Raw genomic sequence first — 21,057 nt, 5'->3', positions numbered from 1 at the left:
TGGTTGCGGCATTCGATTAGCCATCGAAATTATATTCATTAAATGGAGAAAATCCATTTCCATACTACTGCTGGTATGGTTTCCCCGTATCCTGCTGAAAATTTCACCATTGCAAGTTATATTACTGTCGCGTAGATAACGCTTTCAGGTTCACCGTGCTCAAGATTAAATAACGCGAAGGCCAGCAGAAATTTTCGCAGTGATATACAACAACGTGACACCCGATCGTAGATTTAATTTGGAGATTATATATGGCCGAAGTGGATGTAATACGATACGCGACATGCGCCCGTGTGTATGTGCGACGCAATCATAATTACGTTCGCGCGTGTTACGCGATTTTTCAAATGTAATTAGCTGTCATCAATTAACGCTTACGTGATGCTATTCGAAACAGGGAGGGGGGCCGTGCGTTGACTCGTCTGGCAGAGACACGGAAGCGCGATTTTTCATCTCAAACGTATGCATATGAGGTGTCTCGAATTTTTTCCGCGTTTTTTATTTCGCCCACTGAGTCAGTGGAATAATTTGAAGTCGATTTTTCTCCGGCGCGCGAGAAGTTTCTCTCTCAGGGAGGAGAAAAATATCAATTCTGATTTGCTCGAGGAATTCGTGCGCAAAGAGAAATCGTGAGGAATCTCTGCGACGACGTCTCGCTCCGCAATATCACGGAGACCGTATGAATAATCGTTAATTAATTCCAAGCACGGCGGCGAGCAAAACGACCCGCCGGCGAAAAAGCACGCCGGCCTTATATTCCAAATTTTTTATCCGCATATGTAACGAGCATAATAAATACCGGGCGGCGGTAACCATTTCGGTGATGCGAAGTGCATAGCAACGAGAGCGAGCACTTTTATTTTCTTTTCCTGTCTGTGTACTGTCCCGTCTGGGCGCGAGCGTTTTATCTGGCGTAGCAAAACGATGGAAACAGTTCTTTATCATGAGCGAAACGTTTTAGATAAAGTCGCGCTATCGGTCTCGGCAGATAAGGGAACGGTGACAGGCTGACGATGACACACGGTGCCCGGTGCTTTCGGAAGTGTACGTGTCGCTCTGGCTATTTTTTTTCTCGTTCCCCATCGCACGTGTAATTCTTGCTTCTATTTCCGTCTCGAGTGGAAGACAGTTAAATAAAGTAAGTAGTATCTCCGTATTATTCGGATAATAATCCAACGATCGAAGAAAATTCGTTGAATATATGTAGTGAAAATATTGGCATATGATATACAAAAATACGTACGATAGTAATAAATGAAAAAAGTAAATTAAATCTAATTTTAAGATTTGTTTTAAAGAACTTATTAGATATTTGAAATGAACTTTTACAAAGATTATCAAGTCGCGATAAAAATATATCGCCGTACGTGTGCGCGAACGTCAGTCAAATGGCGGAGAACCGGCAGTGTTTTCCTCGCGATCGTTATCAGGTGCAAAATTCAAAACGCACTTGATCAAATAATCAGAGATCTCGTATCTCGATTTGAACGGGCATCCGCTCGCGCCGCGCATTCGTTCTAATCCTGTTTGCACTTTAGCCGTAACCCTCGTTCGCCTCTTCTCAAGTCCTCCATTATTCTATATTGAATTGCACATAAATCTTCATAGCAAAAGAGCAACTTGGACCGCGCGCTCCTGCGCGAGCAAGAGAGCACGGAGTAATTTCTCTTCATCTCCCCGCGGTAGGAGAGCAGAGCGAGCGGGCCGGGCTTTCCTTTGGCTTCGCTTGTACTCCGCTGAAGTAGATTCGTCTCAATCTCGGTCCGAAAAGACCGGATAAGAAGGACAACCAAAGTGGACCGTGGGCACTAAATAACCGCTCTTGTCGATAGGTCATGGACACCCTGTATCCGAATCTCTACGAGCGCTTCAAGACCGAGGGCCTCTGTCCCATCTGCCTCATGGAGATGGAATTGACGCCCAGATACTCGTGCATCAACGGCCACACCGTGTGCCACCGTTGCAAACCTTATTACTACGCCTGTCCCACGTGCGCGGCGCCGTTGGACGTGGAGATCCTGCCGCCGCAGATGGACGCACCGCAGCCGGCATACTTGATGCCGCATCCCCTGCCGTCGCGCCGCCACGACGATCACAATCCCAGCGCGCCGCCGATGGACTTCCTGAACCACGAGAGGAGGGCCTGGGGATCGCCCATGCCGTCTGAAAATCAGTATCTCAAATCCTGCACGTATACTCATCTAGGATGTTGGGTGAAGATACCGGAGCACCTGCGCGTGCTTCACGAGTCGAGGTAAAACGAAGGCTTTATTCTCGCCGTCGCCGTCAATTTGTAATTGTCAATCGCACACGAATTGCGTGAATTTATTAATGCCAATGTTGAAATTATAATGTAATTTCAGATGCCAGTTTCGGCCGCACTTGGAGGAGGAACACGTGCCGACCGATCTTCGCCACGGCTACGACGATCTGGTAGATTGCTCGTACGCTGCGGCGGGATGCAGGGTACGCACGGTGCCGTGGAGGCGTAGCATTCACGAGCAGTATTGCATCTACAAGGACAGGTTCCAGAGTGTGGACGACATCAGCGACAGTCTCGCGTCCACGTCGATCGCAGGCGGCGATTACGGCGGCGATCCCGAGGAGTTGGTGCAGTGCAAGTTCCAGCGATACGGCTGCATGGTGAACATGCCGAGGAGGCGGAAGTACATACACGAGCAGAAGTGCAACTACAGGAGCCACCATCAAGGAGACGTGGACGATTATTATCCCTTGCCTCAGCCCGAATTGGATTCTGACGAACAGGTGGAATGCCGATGGTCCGAGTTTGGCTGCCAGGTCAGGCCGAAGCGCTGCCGCAAGCACATTCACGAGGATAAGTGTAACTACAGGATGGAAGAATGTACGTGGAAGGATTATGGATGCAGCGCCATATTTCAGCCAGCGTTAAGATACTCCCACGAGAACCGCTGCGATTTCGCCCATCATTAATTATACAGGATTAATGGTGTTCGAGCAAATCAGTATGATTCTCGCGTACAATATACGCGAGTTTATCAGAGCGATTACAAAATATCCTTTTCTGAATAATGATTCGTCTTTTTTGGGCCAACGTGCTCGATCATTCTCAATTTCCATACTACCACATAACACAAAGACACATGCCAATTGATTGTTTCCCCTCGTAACTGTTGAATTAAATGGAATACCAGCAGGAAACGTGCATTCCTCCCTTCAATCGAGTAACTGGAGTGTCGATATCAGTACATCGAACAGAGGCCGACAATTCTATTTAATCGATAACAAGCTGCGAGCCGAGATCGTCAAGATAACAACAATTAGCAAACAACAAAGCGGGGACCTGATCGTCGGCGGCGCCGAGACGCGGGGGCGATTTTGTAGAACGCATTAACGGCGATTTCCAGGAAACCCGTGGGGATAATACAGAAGAGGATTATTTACTCTCTCTCGCGCGCGCACACCACTCTCCGCGTCCCGTTCCCGCGCGGCGAGATGGCGAGACTTCCGCCTGTCGTTCCGGGGATCATCTTGAGCATGATCGCCCGGAATGAGGGAGTGATGGCGTGGCTGGGATATCCAACACCTGCAGGCTAATGGTGGGCTCCCTGCGCGCCCACCGTCGGGCGACCGCACCATCGTCGCTCGACGAAACGACCTACCATGTTCATAACGTCCCATTTATAACGTCGACGTGGGCAAAGGATGGGCGCGCAACTCTGTCTCGATGCACAATTACAGATATAGTATCCTGACGTCTCGAAGTCAATAAAACACATCAGAATAAAGTACATCAAGGATAAGTTGCGTAATAAATCAGTTTCATTCATTTTACTTGTGATCGTCGATTAATCGTTAAGGAAAAGAACTACGTAACTTTCAATATATGATTTACGATGTCTAAATGGTTTTAATAAACGAGCGTTTTTATGGTAAATTATTTTCAAGTTTAGAGAACAGCAATTTACGTTATATTATTGCATAACGCACGTCATACGAAGAATCAGCGACGGTCTGCGGATACGCAAACGAAGGTTGAAATCTATTTCTTGCGCCATGAAAATCTGAGACGGTCCCATGGGTGAAGTACGCCTTCCTACTAAATAAATATCGAACGAATCGTGTGCCGCGAAGAAACTCTTGTCCGCGCACGGCGCGAGCGGCCCGTCATTTCGTTTGGTCAGAACTTTAACGTTCGACGATGGCCCGACGGACAAAGGGATGCAGGGACTGTTTTACATGGTAAAGACCAAGAAGGACCTCCATCTCTGACCAGCGCGGATGCCTTAAAGAGGATACTACGGCGAATACCCAGGTTTATAATCGTACAAAAAAGAGAAGGCCGTCCCGAATTATGTTCGGAAACAATCGGGGTGATCCTCATTCAAGGCAATGCCTACCACCCCACGATCGCTACCCTTTACCTTCTCTAATTGCATTTCAGATTATTCGCTGATTTTTAATTAACCGATTTACAAAGGGATTGCGCACCTTAAAGGAGATACTTTATTCTGACTGATTTCATTTTGTGAAACATCTGCCACTACCTGATTCATGCGCATAAATTTATTTCGCGCGATTGTGTATTATAAGAAATTTCAATTTGCTGCATGCGTGTTCGGTTATGCTTTGTCATTTCCTGATATGTATAAAGTAATACTCTCCCGTGCGATCTCATATTTTTTTCATAACAGAGATAACGGCATGATAGAATCAAGAAAACATATTAAATTCATAGTAAAAAAAAAACGCGTTCGCTTTCTGCGTCAATAAATCAGGAAAACGTGACATCGCATTAATATACATATTTGTTATTTCTATGTAAAACAGCGACGCGCAAAAGGGAGAGTTGATGACGGATAAGGGGGCGATTATCAGACGAAAGTTAATAACTTTTTTTTTCCTCATTAAAACCTCTCTTGCATAAATTAATAAGCCGATCAGCGTTAGACGATGTAAAATAAGGATGGCAGCTCGTCGCCGAGTATTTAAGAAGGCTCCGGTAGATGGTATGGATGCAGACACGACAAGTTAAAACCGGCTGCTTCGTGGAATTGAGTGAAGGGATGAAAGGAGGAGATGCGAGTAAATTGCACCCCTGGGGACGAGCCTGACGAGTGGCGCGAAAGACGCAACAAGCCTGAAGTCAGCCAACTTTAATTAAGACAACGTTGCAGACTAGATGTAGATACCGAGATCTTTATATAAGAACTCGGACTTGTAACATTTTTTTTGTCAGCTGTGAACTTTCGAGACGCGTTATACGAGCAAAACAATAGGGATATGACGCGTTTTCGTTGTCATTATATAAATCCTAAAAACTTAACAATTCATCTTTCGCTTTTCTCATACGGTTTCATATGGTTTCAAAAGTTAATTCAAAATCCAGTTTTCCTAAAAGAAAATAAAGAATTGAAAAATTATCATCTGTTGTCTTTCGATTTTCAATTCAAATACTTTGTAACCAGTTCTCAGATATTACAAGCCTTTTCAAGAAAAGGAGAGAAAAAGGGAGTCTAGTTGATTTAATCAAGAATAAAATGTTATTACTGTGTTTGCCGCGCTTTTAGCCTAGTTCTCGACATAGTTTTTTAACTCCAGATAGTTCTTCGATATTTTTGTTAAAATAATCAACTTTAATTTAATTAAAGAATTCCTGGATAAATAATGATTCAACTGATCTAAAATACCTTCTCTCTTACAACAATACTGCGGCATTAAGAAAATATCGATCCAGTGATCTCGTGACCTTTCGAGAGGCGTCTCCATCTAGCACGGCCGTAGATCATCGACCGTGCCGCGTGTACGCCCGTAAAGCATACCGATCCGATAGCGCAGAGGGTTCGTGAAGACCGTGTTCCCACGTAAATATCTCACGCAAAAAAAAAAAATGACGGCGTTCGTATCTTTCGACTGCCGACTGCGTATCGCGCGGCACGCGAACTCCATAATTCACGTTAGCGTTGCACGCCGGTCGCGAGGGAGAGCCGACCGATCGTCGTATCTCAATTTCGTCAGGATATAACTATACCAGGACGTCGATGTAACGAACAAATCCGCGTAACCGTTTCTGATCGGAGCATCTGATCGCGCGGCACGTACGGCGATTATCGTACCCGGATTGAACTCGAGAAATAAAGATTTGCGGCGAGTAAACATCCGTCATTGAGACGGGAAATCCGGCGTGGGAATCGTAACGTATCGAAGCACAATCGGACGATTCCGGAAGATTATGTGATAAGATTAGCACTAAAAATATGTTGGTTCTTTTCCTAACTAATAAATTAAAAAAGAAAGATGTTATCTTTTAAGGAGAACAGAGAGAGAAGATCAAGACAGAGAAAATCAAACAATTTCCTTATTATAACGATAAATTACATTATCATTATAATATTATATTACATATCTTATTATAACGATAAATTACATAAATTGTTTTTTTTTATTGAGTATATAATTAGCTCTGACGCTCTAGAAATTCGAAAGCTGTTCGAATTTTAAACATTATTTTTGTTGGGAATTTTATATGTAATCTGTTACATATAAAAGATTGTTAATATTAATATTAATTAAATATTAATATTAATTAATATTAATATTTATTAATATTAATATTTATTTCATGATTTAGAAGATAATTTATTCGTTTTCTTGAAATTAAAAATAATTACCATCGTGTAGCCGACAGTTTTCCAGCGAAGCGATCATTAACAAGCTGAAATGATCGCAAGAGAAACTTTCCGAGGGACACTCGTCGACTAATAATTAACGCTATGATATCTTATTTCGGCGCACGTCCGCGGAACAAACGATTTCCATAGTGTTTCAGTGGTGACAAACTTTTTCCCGCGGTATTAAAATTCTTAATACAACCCTTTCGCGCTAGAACGGGGATGAATGCGGGAGTACATTCATGAGCGGCGGAAAGACAGGCCGCGGCGGAGAGGAAGCGGTACGTCTCGAGGAAAAAGCGAATTTAATGAAACGAGAAAAACCCCGGTGAAGGTGTATTTGTAATGCAAATATCTGGCCGACGCTCCCGGAGGGAGCGAAAAAATGAAAGCGTCGAAACAGGCGGGAACGAAATCGAGCGTCCCATCGCTCTCGCTAATCCGATTTCGAATTCTTCTTGTCGTCCGTCCGCCCGCTCGCTCACTCGCTCGGCCGAATCACGTTTCCCGACCGCCGCGCAATCTTAGCAAAAAGAAATTCCTAATTTTCCCCTCCTTAATTACCTCGGGGATTCGGCGAAATCTCAGAAACCGCAATACACAGCTAGGAATCGCAACTCGAATGCTTATCATCTAAAGATCGCAATTCGGTCTAACACGTAGCCAATGATCCATGTCTCTTGCTCGTTGTGTCGGTCCGCAATAAGGCTTACACCGTAAGATATTGACCAATTGCAATCAATTATTCTCCTCATATTCGACTATAATTGGTCTGTTTCTTACTACTTAGGGCTTAAAATCCTTATTGTGGACCAACACACATGCGCACATTCGTGTCATTTTTACACGGTTGCATGAAATCATCGTTCAGTGTCTCAACATAGAACAGCATTTGCGGAGGCGCAGGTCTGGAAGACTGATGTGGAGAGGATCGAAGGAATCATTATTTACCGAAAGTCGACTATTGTCCCCTTTCGACGGACGCATTGTCGAATTAAGAGCTTTTGTCGCGAGAGAACGCCTGGGGCCGAGCAACGCGCGCTCGTTCGCGCGTCTCTGTTTGTTCCACGACACTCCGTTTCTCCTTCTCCACGGTTTTGACATGCTCTTCTACCCTCCCGCCGGGGCAGGGCCAAATGAAAGCACTTTTCCGTCGAATAGACAAAATAAATCGAGTCGCGCATGACAATGCCGATAATTTCGCAACAATACGCACCCGCCCGGCGGCGTCGGGCCGCGCACGCACGAATAAATACGCACTCGCAGGAAACGCGCGCGAAAAACGGACGGGGGGTGGATCGGTAGGGTTGAAACGCCCGTCGCGTTTCTTTTCCAAACAGCGTAACGGCTGAACGTCAGGGTGAATCAGCGTGAGATAATACGTGCTGAAATGGTCTTCTCGTTGGCAATCGGCGTTACTTTTTCTTCGTGGCTTCGAAAGGGAAGTCGTTCTTTAATGGAAGCCTCATTTTGCACCAAATATACAGAAACAGTATAAATAGATAACAAAAATCGTACTTATTATCGTATGTTATTATTGATATTTCAGCGCTTTCATCACGCTCAGAACAAATACGGAAAGTACTTGTGCGTCGAAAAGCCGATAGCCGGCGCAGCGGCGCCGCGAAGGGAGACAAAGAAAACTTTTTCAGTTAGGCTATTTGTTTACCAAGGCAAAAGAATAAAGCTAAGGCTAACCAAGCGGAAGGGGACGATATGGCACGATGATTTATCGGCGATAATTAAAGGGCCGAACGTCACCGCCGGCTGCGTGTCGATGACCAACAGCCGATGCGTGAGGCTCGTATTAATAGGGCGTTTTAATACCCACCGCAAACACCACCCATCAATTCTGATCCCAAAAAAATCCCGTCGCACAAACGCGCGAAATTTTATCAACAGTATACCATGCAAATCAATCGCTAAGGACGAGCAAAGTTGATTAAAAGGAGCTAATTAAACGAGAAATTGTATACGATAGCTTTTAGCAATGTTTATTGTTTTCTTCCTTCCGCCGGAAAACGCCGGCATCACGGTAGAATTCAAGGGCAATCGTATCTATCCCCGTGGAAGAATTGTGAAAATGGAAACTTATTTTTCCGTTTAAGCTCCACCACAATATCACTCACACACACACATATGTAGCCGTCCCCGTAAGAACACTTGGAATCTATCTCGCAGAGACGAACAAGCACATGAGAGCACTCTACGCGTTCTCTCGAGTTCGCGAGAGTATCGGAAGAAGTTGGATATGGTTACGATGATGCGGAAAAAGGGGACTTTTTAATGGCGTACCCAGGTGTTGGGTACCCATCCCTATCGACGTTATAAGCTGTACCTAACGTTTGGTCTCTCAACGCGGCACCCTCCTTCTGCGGACTAAACAGCCATCCTTATTTCCCCGGTAAGTGTTCATCCTCTTGGCTGCAATCTCCTTTCCTTAATTGCAATAAAGAGAGCATAGCAATAAGGTGGAAACTTGTCATCTTAAACGAAGTGCTTCTTACATGACGTAAAATTGCTCGTCCGTGTTATCAAATATTTGCGATCCTTCAATATAAGACTCAATACTTGTGTTATTTCTCTACTTAATTAACTTACTTAGTTACTTCTTTAATCAATATTGAATTTCTTAGTCATTTCTTTACTTTATCTTAAAATTATCTTTCGATTTTTTTTCATTATATCTTGTCTGCTGCATATTTTTTTAAGTGAAAATTTATAAAATTATCACTTCAGAGCAACATACGCGATTTATATTGGCATGAAAATAAAAATATGTTATTACATTACATTAAAATATATTTTATGTTACATATTAAGAAAATTTTATAAAGATAATTAAATATATGTAATAACATTTTATATCAGTGATATCAAATGTTAGATTCTCGAGTTTTGTTACAACGTCCGATCAACGTTTTACTTTCGAAAGTGATCACCGCGGAACGATCCCTATTTTTTATATCTTTATCGCCTGTCAATCTAACGAGTCATCTCATCCAAGGTCTCTTTTGAGATCTCCTTTACTACCCTCGAAATCCCCAGGAGCTACTATCGCCGGTGGTAAAATCCAGCGTCTCGATATCCACTTCTGGACTGCAGGAAAAATGGGAAGCGTGAGAGGTGCGTGGCCGTGCAACATTGGGAGATAATATACGAGCCTTGGCGCGGTTCTGGGTGCGCGCGAACTTGATGTAGAGACCTCCCTTGAAAAGTGGCTGTCCTTGTTGGTACCACCGGCAGTTTCCGCCATGATTTATACAGGTGAGCGCGACGTCGGGCGCGCCGACGGTGCTCAGTCTGAGGATTACCTACTCGGGCGCAGTAGAAAAGGGAAACGCCATGGGCACGCCGAGCACGTAATCACCTCAAACGAATTTCCATGAGCGTTTACGCGAAAAACAAATGCGGCCTGTTAAATTCTAGAAAAGGCAAGAAGAAATCAATTTCATGAATAAGTAAAGTATTTTTTTATATAAATACGTTTTTGTACGAGGTAAGAAAAATATAATTTAATCTCTCTAAATTTTCTAGAGTGAATCTCACTCCAAAAGAGTGAAATCTCACTCCAAAAGAGCAAAAATACTGTCACTCGGCCACTTGAGTGGCAGTATTTTCACTCCTTAGAGTGAAATTTCACTTCAAAAAATTTAGAGAGATATAAAAAAAACATGTTTCACCACTAGAGGCATATTTAGAAAAGTGCTGCTATTTAGCGAACGTAAACAATTGACGAAATTGACACAAACGTAGTCGTGATATAATTCTAAGCCTGTTTCAATGCAGAACGCTATGTAACGTAATAACGTTTCTCAATTATTTTGAATAGCAAAGCGGAATCGTGAGTTTCTAAACTCGCGCACGAAATCGTGACGTTATCCTTGCGCGAGGAGGCGCAAGGTAGGGGTGATATTTCCGTCTGCGGTTTTACCCTTGCATCCCGCTGTCTGTCGAGAGCGTTGCAGATAAAACGCTTTGAATTTCAAGACGCGACAGCGTCGTCCGTCACGACGGGAGATCCGCTCTGTCCGGCCGCAAGTTGGTGGCGAGTTGAACAGTAGCCGCTCGTTCGTACGACCGTCGGAGAGAGTCTATCTACGTTGGTAATTCGCCGACGGTTTCCGTCGTCTCGTCCGAGGGGGCGAGAGGACGGGGGAGGGAAGGGAGCTCCGAAACTTTCCCCGAGAACTTTGGCAATGGCGACGTACATATGTATCGGGCATACATATGTATGGGGGAGTGAGGGATACACGTACACGAGTCCCACGAATCCCCGTCGAATCGGAATCTTTCGGAAGAATTCTTTGTCGCAGTTCTCGGATCGTCCCGTGCGTCACGAACGGACGGGAGAACGAAAGTAGGATCCCCGCCGTCGCGAAGCCGAATTCTTTTTCATCAAATTCGCAGAGCGCTTTATTGAATTTTAACACGATCGCGTTAGAGAACGGGACAGAGCGGGCCCGGTAAACTGGTTTTCCACGGACTGATACGGATACCCTTAAATTCACCGTGAAAACGAACCAAAGCCGAGCACACCTGTGTCACAGCTGCCTCCACGTATAGGAATCAATCTGCTATTGCGCAATGAATGCGTTAGCTGTCACTTAAATTATATTAAATATTTTTTTACTTAAAAATTAAATCGTAATCGTGAAAATGGTTATACTTTATTTAAACAAAAATCGAACGAAACGCAATTTCATGGAAGAATCTTCCGAAAGCTTTTTCGTATCCCGAAAAAGCTCGTATTTTTGCGTACTCGTGAGTTTCTAACGCGCCATGCTTCATAATGTCCTGCGCAAGGGTGGCTACGAAAGAGTGGCGCCTTTTCATCGCGACGCATTAGTCGCGTAGACTTTGACGAACCAATTAAATAAATGGTCGTAAATAGCCTTGGCGGGGGGCGAGGACGGCGGCGCGGTGCCGCGAACGAAAGCGTCTCCATTAAGAGTTACATCCACCCCCTCCGGAATGACGTTGGCAGCCACTCTCAGCCCTCGTCTCATCGCGCCCGTTGTCGTCGGCGACGTTACAGAAATCACATTGGGATCTACAAAGGGTTGACAGAAGACTTTCGTCGATGCATACGACGCCTCCATTGTTCTCGCTTGTAAGATTGATCCCGCGCGGCACCCCCCACGTTTACCCCACGGAATATCACCAGCTGAAGGACGCCGTAAAATGATACAGCACCCTCCGGGAGCCGGAGGGACGGGCCGGAAAGAGCGATAATAGAAACACCGTGTCGAAGAGGATATTAAATTTCTCGTACGGAGAAACATCCTTTCTCATTTAAATCAAACGATTGTAATTTAGTATCCGCGTTTTAATTCCGTTATACTATTAATATTTTCGTGAATCGTGAACGCGTTATCGATTGTCACGACGCTTGTCGTTGACAGTAACCTTTGTCTTGTTCACTGTACAGCGGAATACTTTAAAGGAGTAACTACAGAGCAATTGCGGAGATTTATGAGAGTCCAACGTACGTTGGATGGTAAGATAAATTTGAAATACCCGACAAGAGAGAAATGCAGGAGACATCTCTACACGCTACGTCTACGGGAATAACAGGAATCATTTTGCTTGTAAGACAATGACTGACGGGGAAAGACGAGCTAGGGGATTTTCTTCCGTATTTCAGTCGGTCTACAAGTGTCAATATATAAAACACATGCGCGTAAGATTTTTAACGGCTGGTATCAAACGTCCGGGGGAGAAATTCGAATGCAGTCCGGCCTGACTGACTTGACTGACTGACAGCGCATAACTCTTGAAAGCGTGTAACGTCTGAAACGTTCGTCTTGCCCGATCGTGCACCGACTAATACGGAAGCGGAACCACGTATAGCGGACGTAGGAATCGTAATAATGCACGTAAACTCGCGAGAAGTATATATACCGCGCGGGTGGATGGATTTACGTCGCGACGTCTTGGAGGAGATCTGCACGGTGAAATGTAAGCGAAAGCGCGAGCGCGAAATATGAGAATGAGAATGGGGATGAAATGAGGGGGCGGCGGGCGGGGCTGCCTATTTAGCGCGCTACGTCGGCTGTGTCAACGTTATTATACCGCAGATTCTCAGGGGAGAGCTCTCGCACGCTCTCGCGTCGAGCAGGAGGGACGCGACCGAGACGAATAGATCACGGAAGCGGTTTTCTTAAAATATGAATAGACAACATCTGGTAAAAAGCGAGCGCGCTTCGAACAAGACCTTACCTTCCAGCCGAAAAGCTCTTTAAAGTAGATCTTATCGTAAGAGTATCAAAGTCTTTTATTGTTCTATAATATATTCTTGATAAATATATCACGTTCGTTTCTACTTGTAAAGTTAAACGATAAAATATAAAAATTTCCTTTCAAGTTGTAATTACCGTTTTTCTTTTATATCTCAAAGGTATATCGATGTTAAAAATCATCGCAATCTGTAATCAATGCTTTTTGTTTTGTTTTTACGTGCTTTTAAGCATCCTTTTGTTTTCGTTATACGTACTTCTCTCTTTTTTCGTGAGTAATTGCTTCGCTTCTTAACTCTCGAATAATCTCGATTGTTCTCTAATCAAAGGATGATTATTGAATCATCCGCGTCTCAAAAGAAAACCTTCATTTTGTACTCCAAGATGATGTACTCTTAAAAGATAAAGTAGCAATTGTAAATATAGATGTTAATATAGGTATATCGCGGAAGTTGGTTTGAAACAGATGAATCGCAACGGTTCGAGAGAAAGCTGGAGACTTTATCTCTGAAGGCTCGCGTTCTTGTGCGAAGAGGGAAGCTCCGCGCATAGGCGGGATATTCAAGATAACCGCGGCAATAACCGTTTCTCGACCCTCGAGAGAAAAAGAGAAAGAGCGAGCGAGATTGAAGCACCTTTTATTCGCAAACGCGCCCGAAGATTCTGAATCGCGCTCCAATTTAAATGAAAATTCTTATGAAAACTAATATTTCCGTTGAAGATGCGCAGCGATGGTATCACAAAAGATTGCCCGACCTCATTGCAACGAAATAATGTGAAATGCCATTAGGAAGAAGGACTCATCGTTTAGACCGTTACAAATTCATGTTGCGCGATGCAGGAACCTTCAATTTGCCCTTCTACCAAGGGTCCGCTATTAACCGAACACGCTTTCTCGGGGCGTTGTAAGCAAACGTGTACAAAGGGACGTCGTCGTCGCGCTCGTTAAAAGTTTCGAGGCTCCGAAGCGGTGACTCCATAGAAAAAATACGATCGACGATTTTATGGTAATCATGAGGTCATCGAAACGACCTCCCCCGCTGGGACAAAATCCCTTTTCATTGTTACGCGAACATTAATTTCGATACGACTCCTTCACGAATCCGAGATATTCAATGTAGATATACAATATTGAACATTCGCTGCCAAGTTTACAAACCCTCCCTTTCTCTCTTCTTCCAAGAAGATCCCACAATTCTTCTGGCAAAGAGTACGATCGCTACAATGAAACAAGGAGCTGAAGAGAGAAGAATTTTTCCGCGCTGCGGCGGATAGAAATAAATAAGGGCAGCGAGGAGGGAGGGTTATGCGGAGAGGAGGAGAATCAGGAAGAACTGTCGGCGGAAGACAGATCAGAAGGTACCTCGGGGATTCTATCTTTACGTCTGGCAAAAGTGTGCTCCGACGTAAGAGCTTACTAGCGCGGAAAGAGCGGTCCGGAGCGATAAAACACGCCGCGCGGTTTCGTGCCGTAATAATAAATCGCGCATTAGATTTTTACGATGGTATTACTTTGAGATTATCGGGTCATTGGCCTTGGTAGAGTAAATCCGCAATAAACTGGCAGGACTGTCCCCTCTATAAGTAGGTTGGCTGGAATATTAGAGCATAAATGCGACACGCTATCATAGCTATCATCAGTAATTTTCGTAGCATTTGATTTAGTTGAGTTTCACATCGTAAGATACGCGAAGAAATGCCACAAGAATAATTAGGAAATAACTGTGCTTAAACACGCGACAGAATTAATAATGAAAATAGAGCTTGTCTGTTCGCGTTTGTGCGCACCACGGTCATTTTTAATGGCAAAAAAGAACTTGGGCTGAATATCAACGTAATTTCTTGATCATTAAAATCTATAATTTTATTTTCTCTTATTCTTCTTCTTATTTCTTAAATCTTCTTTCTCTTTCATTCGATGAATATTCACATAACTGATGATTTCCGTCGAATATTCCTAACTGGCTTCGATTCCCTCGAAAGGAAAGGTTCGTTTCCTGGGCAGAATTGAGGTTTCGACGGTGAAGGGACCACGACGTATATGTAAATTGCATTGTGTCGCAACTACGGATACGAGCTCATGGCGAAGGTCTGACCGGCCAATTAGCTTCTCTAGAGGCCCCTCGATAGAATCGCGCATCAACTTGAATCGGCGATTCCGCGCGCAATTATAGCCGCTTTAGGCAAGGGAGGTAAAGTCAAACGGGCATGCAAATTACTTTCCTTATACGAGCATCTACAAGAGTATGTTAGATCCTAAGAGAAACTATCGTAAATTCTCGAATAAATTAATTGTATATAACTGTTGCATATATAATAATATAAAACAATTGTATATTAACTGTATGCTCTCTAAAAGTGAATCAGTGAAATCATCACTAATTATCAGTGTATATTATTTTCCAGTGGCATACTTAGAACTGTGATAAATAGTGACTATTTCAATGTCGCTTCAGTGATGATACAGTGATAATACTGATTTAAACAGTAAATATTACTGAAAGACAGTGAATTTGACTGTTTGACAGTAAAATTCACTGTCTTTCAGTGATATTCCCTGTTTAAATCAGTGTATTATCGTTGAAGCGACATTGAAATAATCACTGTTTATCACAGTTCTAAGTATGTCACTGGAAAAAAATATACATTGATAATTAGTGATGATTCCACTGATTCACTTTTAGAGAGTGTATAATATGATGTTATATAACAGAGATAATAGAGATTCGAATTATTCATACAATTTTTATGTTTTGTATTACAATTTTTTTATTAATTTAATATTATTTATTAAAAAATAAAGTAATTTATACTCTAAATTCTTCAGAATTGTTATTTCTTATGCTCTTAGGTGAACATGAGATAGTAGGAGTTGTGAAACGCTTGCCACATTTTTCTGTAGCGTCCTCTTGTATCAATTTCATTTCACTAATATGCGATTTTTTACACAAAACATAAAATCCATTCGTAAAGAAAACGACGAGCTAATTTTAATATTCCTGTCTACACTTTATAGCAAGAATTTTTTTTTTTAATTATGTTATCCAATTTATATAAAAGAAATGTTTGTACAAAAATCTTCACTATCTGTTGATAAGAGAATACGATGTAATATACTTGCTACTGCGTCTCTTGATAAGATCCCACAGGTAGGTAAAGAGGACTTCCACCGATAATGCAGGCTAGTGCTTGCGAAGCTTGCGCAAGCTGGGAGAGCTTTTCACGAGTTACCCATAGAGCCGCGGCGGCAAAGAGTAGTAAAGTACATCTTTGTCTCCATCTAGCCGAGCTTTCTCGACTATCTCGAGCTCTTACGTGATATCAAAATTATCATCAATAAGTGATAACGAGAGCTCCTGAAGAGCTTATTTGCGGCAAGAGTTTACGTTCGGTATAAATAATAAAAATCATTACACGTAATCTATTATATGTTGCACTGCTTAAACATATTCATGTTGTTTTGATGTAATACATATTCAACATTAATTATGGTAGCAATTATGTATATTATGCAGTAAATGTTCCGGTGATAAGCTAAATAAATGCGGACACAATGTACGTAATATATATAATATGTATAATATGCAAATAGCTGTTATAATTTAACACTCGTAAACGCTCGTCAAGCAATTCCAACTCGTATATGAACTAATTTTATAAAAAGACATGTATATTGATCGTGTTAAAATTTCTATTAAATCGAAATAGACGAAACCGATACATTGTTCGTTCTCGTAGTTTGAATTATCAGACTCGCAAGGAATATTCATTAAACGCCGGATCTCGTTGTCGATGAATCAGTGAAATAATATTCTTCTGTTTATCCGTAACTGTATCCGCAACATTATTGAGCGTGTGTCATTCCGCAATGCACATTGTACACAAATTCCTTAAAAATAGTGACGATACGAACAATTGAAAAATTTTTGACAAGCATGTAACTTGATTCACTTCGCTGCGCGAATTTCTTTCGTGACATGCCCGAATGAAGGAGAGAATCCGCGTCACATTCCGGGAAACATTTACTCGTATATGTAACAACGCGACGTAGCGTCCATTAGAGCAGCTCGGCACGCTATTGTGTCTAGCCGATAGTTGACTGCTCAATATTGTTTAGCGACTTTTTCAAACTGATTGTCCAAATTTTTTTGTCACCAACGCATAAAAGGGGGCGTATTAAAACAACAAAATTATTCTTTTCATCAATGAGACCCACGAAAAGCGCCATTTCACAGAAAAGAGTGAAAATTCGAGAGAAGAGAGTAAAGCGCTATATTTACAAAAATAAATCAAGTTAAGTGTTAATATAGTATCGTGGAAAATGTCCATTGGGCTTGTTAATCGCGCCATTACTAACGAAAGTGGACCGCGAGATAAAACTGCACATCAGTTATGTCGGTTAATAGCCCGAAAAGCGGGCACGAGAGCGCAATAAAATATGCAGGATTGGGCGACAAGAAGCGTGGGATGCTGCGGGCGAGAAAAACGAAGCGAATGCGAGGCCGTCGTCGCCGATTCGAAGGACGATACGCCGGAAATGCGTCGCGCCGCGTTTACAGCCGCGCTATCGCGCTCATAGAATTTCTCATCAAGTTCGCCGGCGGAATGTACGTAGAGAGAAAGAAGGAGAACACGGGGGAGGGAGAGCGGACGCGAAATGCTCGTCGTGGCACCTCCAGAAGCCGCGCGTGAGCAACAGCGAGCTTGAGAGAGCGTGAGAGAGAGAGAGAGAGAGAGAGAGAGAGAGAGAGAGAGGGGAGAAGAGAGGGAGAGGCGCTCCCCGTGTGTGTTCCGTTATCAGAGAAATTCCTTGTATCGGCGTTGCTTGAGAGGAACATTTCCTCCGCGAATATCACTTTTCCCTGCGCCGCTCGGCGAGCGAGCGATCAATGCCCCGTGTTACGAACAAGGAAACACGGGAAGCGTTTGAGCACGTCCAAATCCATCTCGCGGCACGAGCGAGGTGCGAGATGGAACGTGTCGCAGAGGGAAGCCACTCGATATATCGAAGAGGAAAATCGCACGAGTTCCGCGCGCGATCGACGCTCTTTCCACGTTATACTTTCCGCGTTAAAAAACGGTTCGACTCTCTGATAGCTTTTTTTTACACAAACGCGCGTACACAGTATATTACGTATAGACACGATATTCAGAGAACGAATATACATGTATACCGTGCCGCGGAACGTGAACGTACCAAACTTTAATTTTATCGAAAAGGAATTTTCTATACCGGGAAAATAACTTCTTTTCATACTGTTGCATCTATATATATATACGCATACTTTTCTCCTTTCGCGAGTTTAAGTTTGCTCGAGTTTTAAAAGCATAAACAGCGTGTTTACAAATAGCGCAGTACGAAACACGGCATTCAACTTCGGAATTGATACGTGAAATCGTTTATATCAAAATTCTGAAAATTTAAGATAGAAATGTGAATGAGACCCGAAGTTTTCAAAATTGTTTCAAAAGCCAGGAATATTTTCTCGAAGAAGTTCTGCGGATGCTGCGGTTTGCTGAAAAATATCAGAGTTTAAACTGACAGTCGCAAATATGCGAAATAAAATATAAGAGTGGAAGCGTGTACATGGAAAATTGATGGTGAAGGATCGTCGATCTTTCCTCTTCCTTCTGCTGCAAGGACGCAGTAAGAAATGCATTATACGCTCCTCCGTCGTCGTAAATAACCGTGTGTATCGAGGATTCCGGGCCACTTTAAGGAATGAAAAAGATCACGGATGAAATCCGGCGGCTGGGAACGAGTGGTTTTAACGACACTCAATCTCCGGATTGGATTGCGTTGCATTTTCAAGGCGGGACGGAAGGGATGCCACTGGGCGAATATCCGGCGGCTCGTTTCCGTCCTACCGTCACTTATTCGCGAGATATATAGCGCCCTTATACCTCACGGTGCGCCGAGAGTTACGATGCTGTAATATTGAATCTCCCGAGTTAAGCGGGGGTGTCTTGAGCGCATCGCGGCTATAATAATATACTTAGGACGGCGCGAATCGATTAACCTGAGCGTGAATTATTTCCAGCCGGATCGCGCTCGCGAGTGAATTTGCTTTGCGGCCGTTATGTTTACAGCGTATATAATTGTATACGTATATGTACATTCACGGATATTCATGGGCCTGTATTAGACGATTGATCCATCGCACGTCACATCCGACCCTTCCCAGCCAACGCCTGCTCTTTACGTTATCAAGCCGACTGTGATTATGGTTCTCGCGCCCGAGGGAGTTATCATCCTTTGCGGTCCCGTGTCGCGCCCACGTTGTACCATATTTTGCTTCTGAGAGAACCCGCACGGGGTTTGCTACTACATCGTTAGAAGCTATTTACTCTTACGCAAGCAACATAAAGCTCGTACAGGAGTAAATAGCACAAAATTATCGTTGTAGGATATTAATAAATAAAAAACCGACGTAGACTTGTTGAATATTGCAAACTAAAAGTGAGACGCGCACAAAAATTAAATTTAAAAAATATTACAAGAATATTACAAAAATTCTTACGGCATTAAAGAAGTTTCTATTCGGAGAAATTAAGAGAAGCTAAGCGACACGATGGTGCATTATAATTTAAATCAACAGTGAATAAAATTCAAATTATCAAGGAATTAATAAGCCACGCTAGTTGTTTTATGCGGATTTACTCTTATATATTAAGCATAATATATGTATAAGAGTAAATTCGCATAAAAAAACCAGCGTGGCTTATTAGCACCTTGATAATATAGTTTGAATTTTATTCATACGAGCCTGAATATAGTCTTTAATAAATTTCGACAGTGAATATCGCCTGCCGTGTGATGAGATTACGAGTCTCCGGATGAATAAAAATCAAAGTACGTAGCAAAGTATAATAAAATATAGAGCTGGCCAAGATGGGCAAGTTATTATACATAAGCAACGGAGTGCGACTTAATTCACTCGAAGTGTTAATTAATCACGGCGAAGTGATGAAAGCCGATCCCACGAGCGTCTACCCGATAACGCGTCGAGCCCTGATAAGTCCCGTGGATTAAGAACTTCCGTGGCGGCCAAGATTTATCGATACACGATGAATCGAATAATAGCGCGATCGGCGCAAGGAGCGCGATTAGTCTCGCTTCCCCGCACTCGGTCGTTCCTGGTTGAACGAGAATCCATCACATGGACATATTGGATTTGAGAGAGAATCGAAAGTTCGTTTCCCGCAGGCGCCACGTTTCCATCCACGTGCACCCGACATATTTCGCGAGCCTTTCGGCAAAAACATTCCATGTCGCTCTAATCATTTTGCCCGCGCGAAAAAAATCGATTTTACTACATGAATTGCGAGTGTCACAATGTCGCGATAGACATCTGGAGAGGGAACTTTCCTCAGATCTATATTTACCGGAAAAGTGATATCGATCGTCTTATGTGAAGTCGCGAATACACTTCTGCGAAGCTCGCTGGAAAGCAGTGCGACGTGTACAAGCTTGAAATCGGATGCGGAGAGATATGAGTTTTCGATTTATCGCAAGGCAGATTCAACCGCAGTCGCGGTGAAAAGCGCATCGCGGCGTATCCGTTCGTTACGTCTCAATCCTCCGAAACGTCAGTCTTTATTTCTCGAAGCAGCCAAGATGCGCGACGTCTCTACTGAAATTACCATAAGCCGCCGAATCTCGAGTCTTCCGTCGAGCTGGAGCGCTACATCTGTCCGCCGCATAGAAACTCCGAGGTAACTCCGAGCAACAAGAACGGAATTTACAGCGCAGTTCGCGAACTCCGATGTCTCAACAGGATATCAGACTGGTACTTGTTGCAAATTTGAATAAGTCCGCGTCGATGTTCTGGCAACTTACGTGCGCGCGCGCAAGAGAGCATCCCCCCCGGGAGAGTGAGAGCGGCATTTGATACGACGTAATCGATAAGGGCACGGTGCTATTTCATAGCGGTGGCGGCACGAAAAGCGTGCATTTCCGAGCAGGATTTCCGTGTTAATAAATTTAAAAGGCCGGCCGTCGCGCGGGCAAAAATCGATGATGAAGGTGCCACGACCGCAAGAGCAATTATCGCTAATCCGGTATACGAAGAGTCGCGAGATAAATGGCAAAATGTAATAAAATGCAGCAGCTGTTCTTTCTCTCTCCCTCCCCCCTCCTTCCCCCTCCTTCCCCCTCCCCCCCCCCT

The 21,057-nt window shown here is 43.4% G+C and overlaps 1 protein-coding gene across 1 annotated transcript; it reads left to right on the top strand.

Annotated features, from left to right (window-relative positions):
• The first annotated feature begins 965 nt into the window (after positions 1–965).
• LOC105458727 lies at positions 966–3,913 on the top strand. The gene is made up of 3 exons (XM_011704244.1): positions 966–1,138; positions 1,833–2,254; positions 2,364–3,913. The coding sequence occupies exons 2-3, from the start codon at positions 1,836–1,838 to the stop codon at positions 2,950–2,952; spliced, it is 1,008 nt and encodes a 335-aa protein (XP_011702546.1). The 5' UTR covers positions 966–1,138; positions 1,833–1,835; the 3' UTR covers positions 2,953–3,913.
• Positions 3,914–21,057: the final 17,144 nt, after the last annotated feature.

Source organism: Wasmannia auropunctata, unplaced genomic scaffold (genome assembly GCF_000956235.1).
Source record: "Wasmannia auropunctata unplaced genomic scaffold, wasmannia.A_1.0 LD334376.1, whole genome shotgun sequence".
NCBI classification, from domain to species: Eukaryota; Metazoa; Arthropoda; class Insecta; order Hymenoptera; family Formicidae; genus Wasmannia; species Wasmannia auropunctata.
The sequence above is the reverse complement of the archived record's forward strand: the minus strand, read 5'-3'. Positions and strand labels throughout refer to the sequence as shown.

Coding starts and splice junctions, on each gene's coding strand:
- LOC105458727 (XM_011704244.1), top strand. CDS start 1,836: ATGGACACCCTGTATCCGAATCTCTACGAGCGCTTCAAGACCGAGGGC. Junction 2,255..2,363: donor CGCGTGCTTCACGAGTCGAG/GTAAAACGAAGG, acceptor ATGTAATTTCAG/ATGCCAGTTTCGGCCGCACT.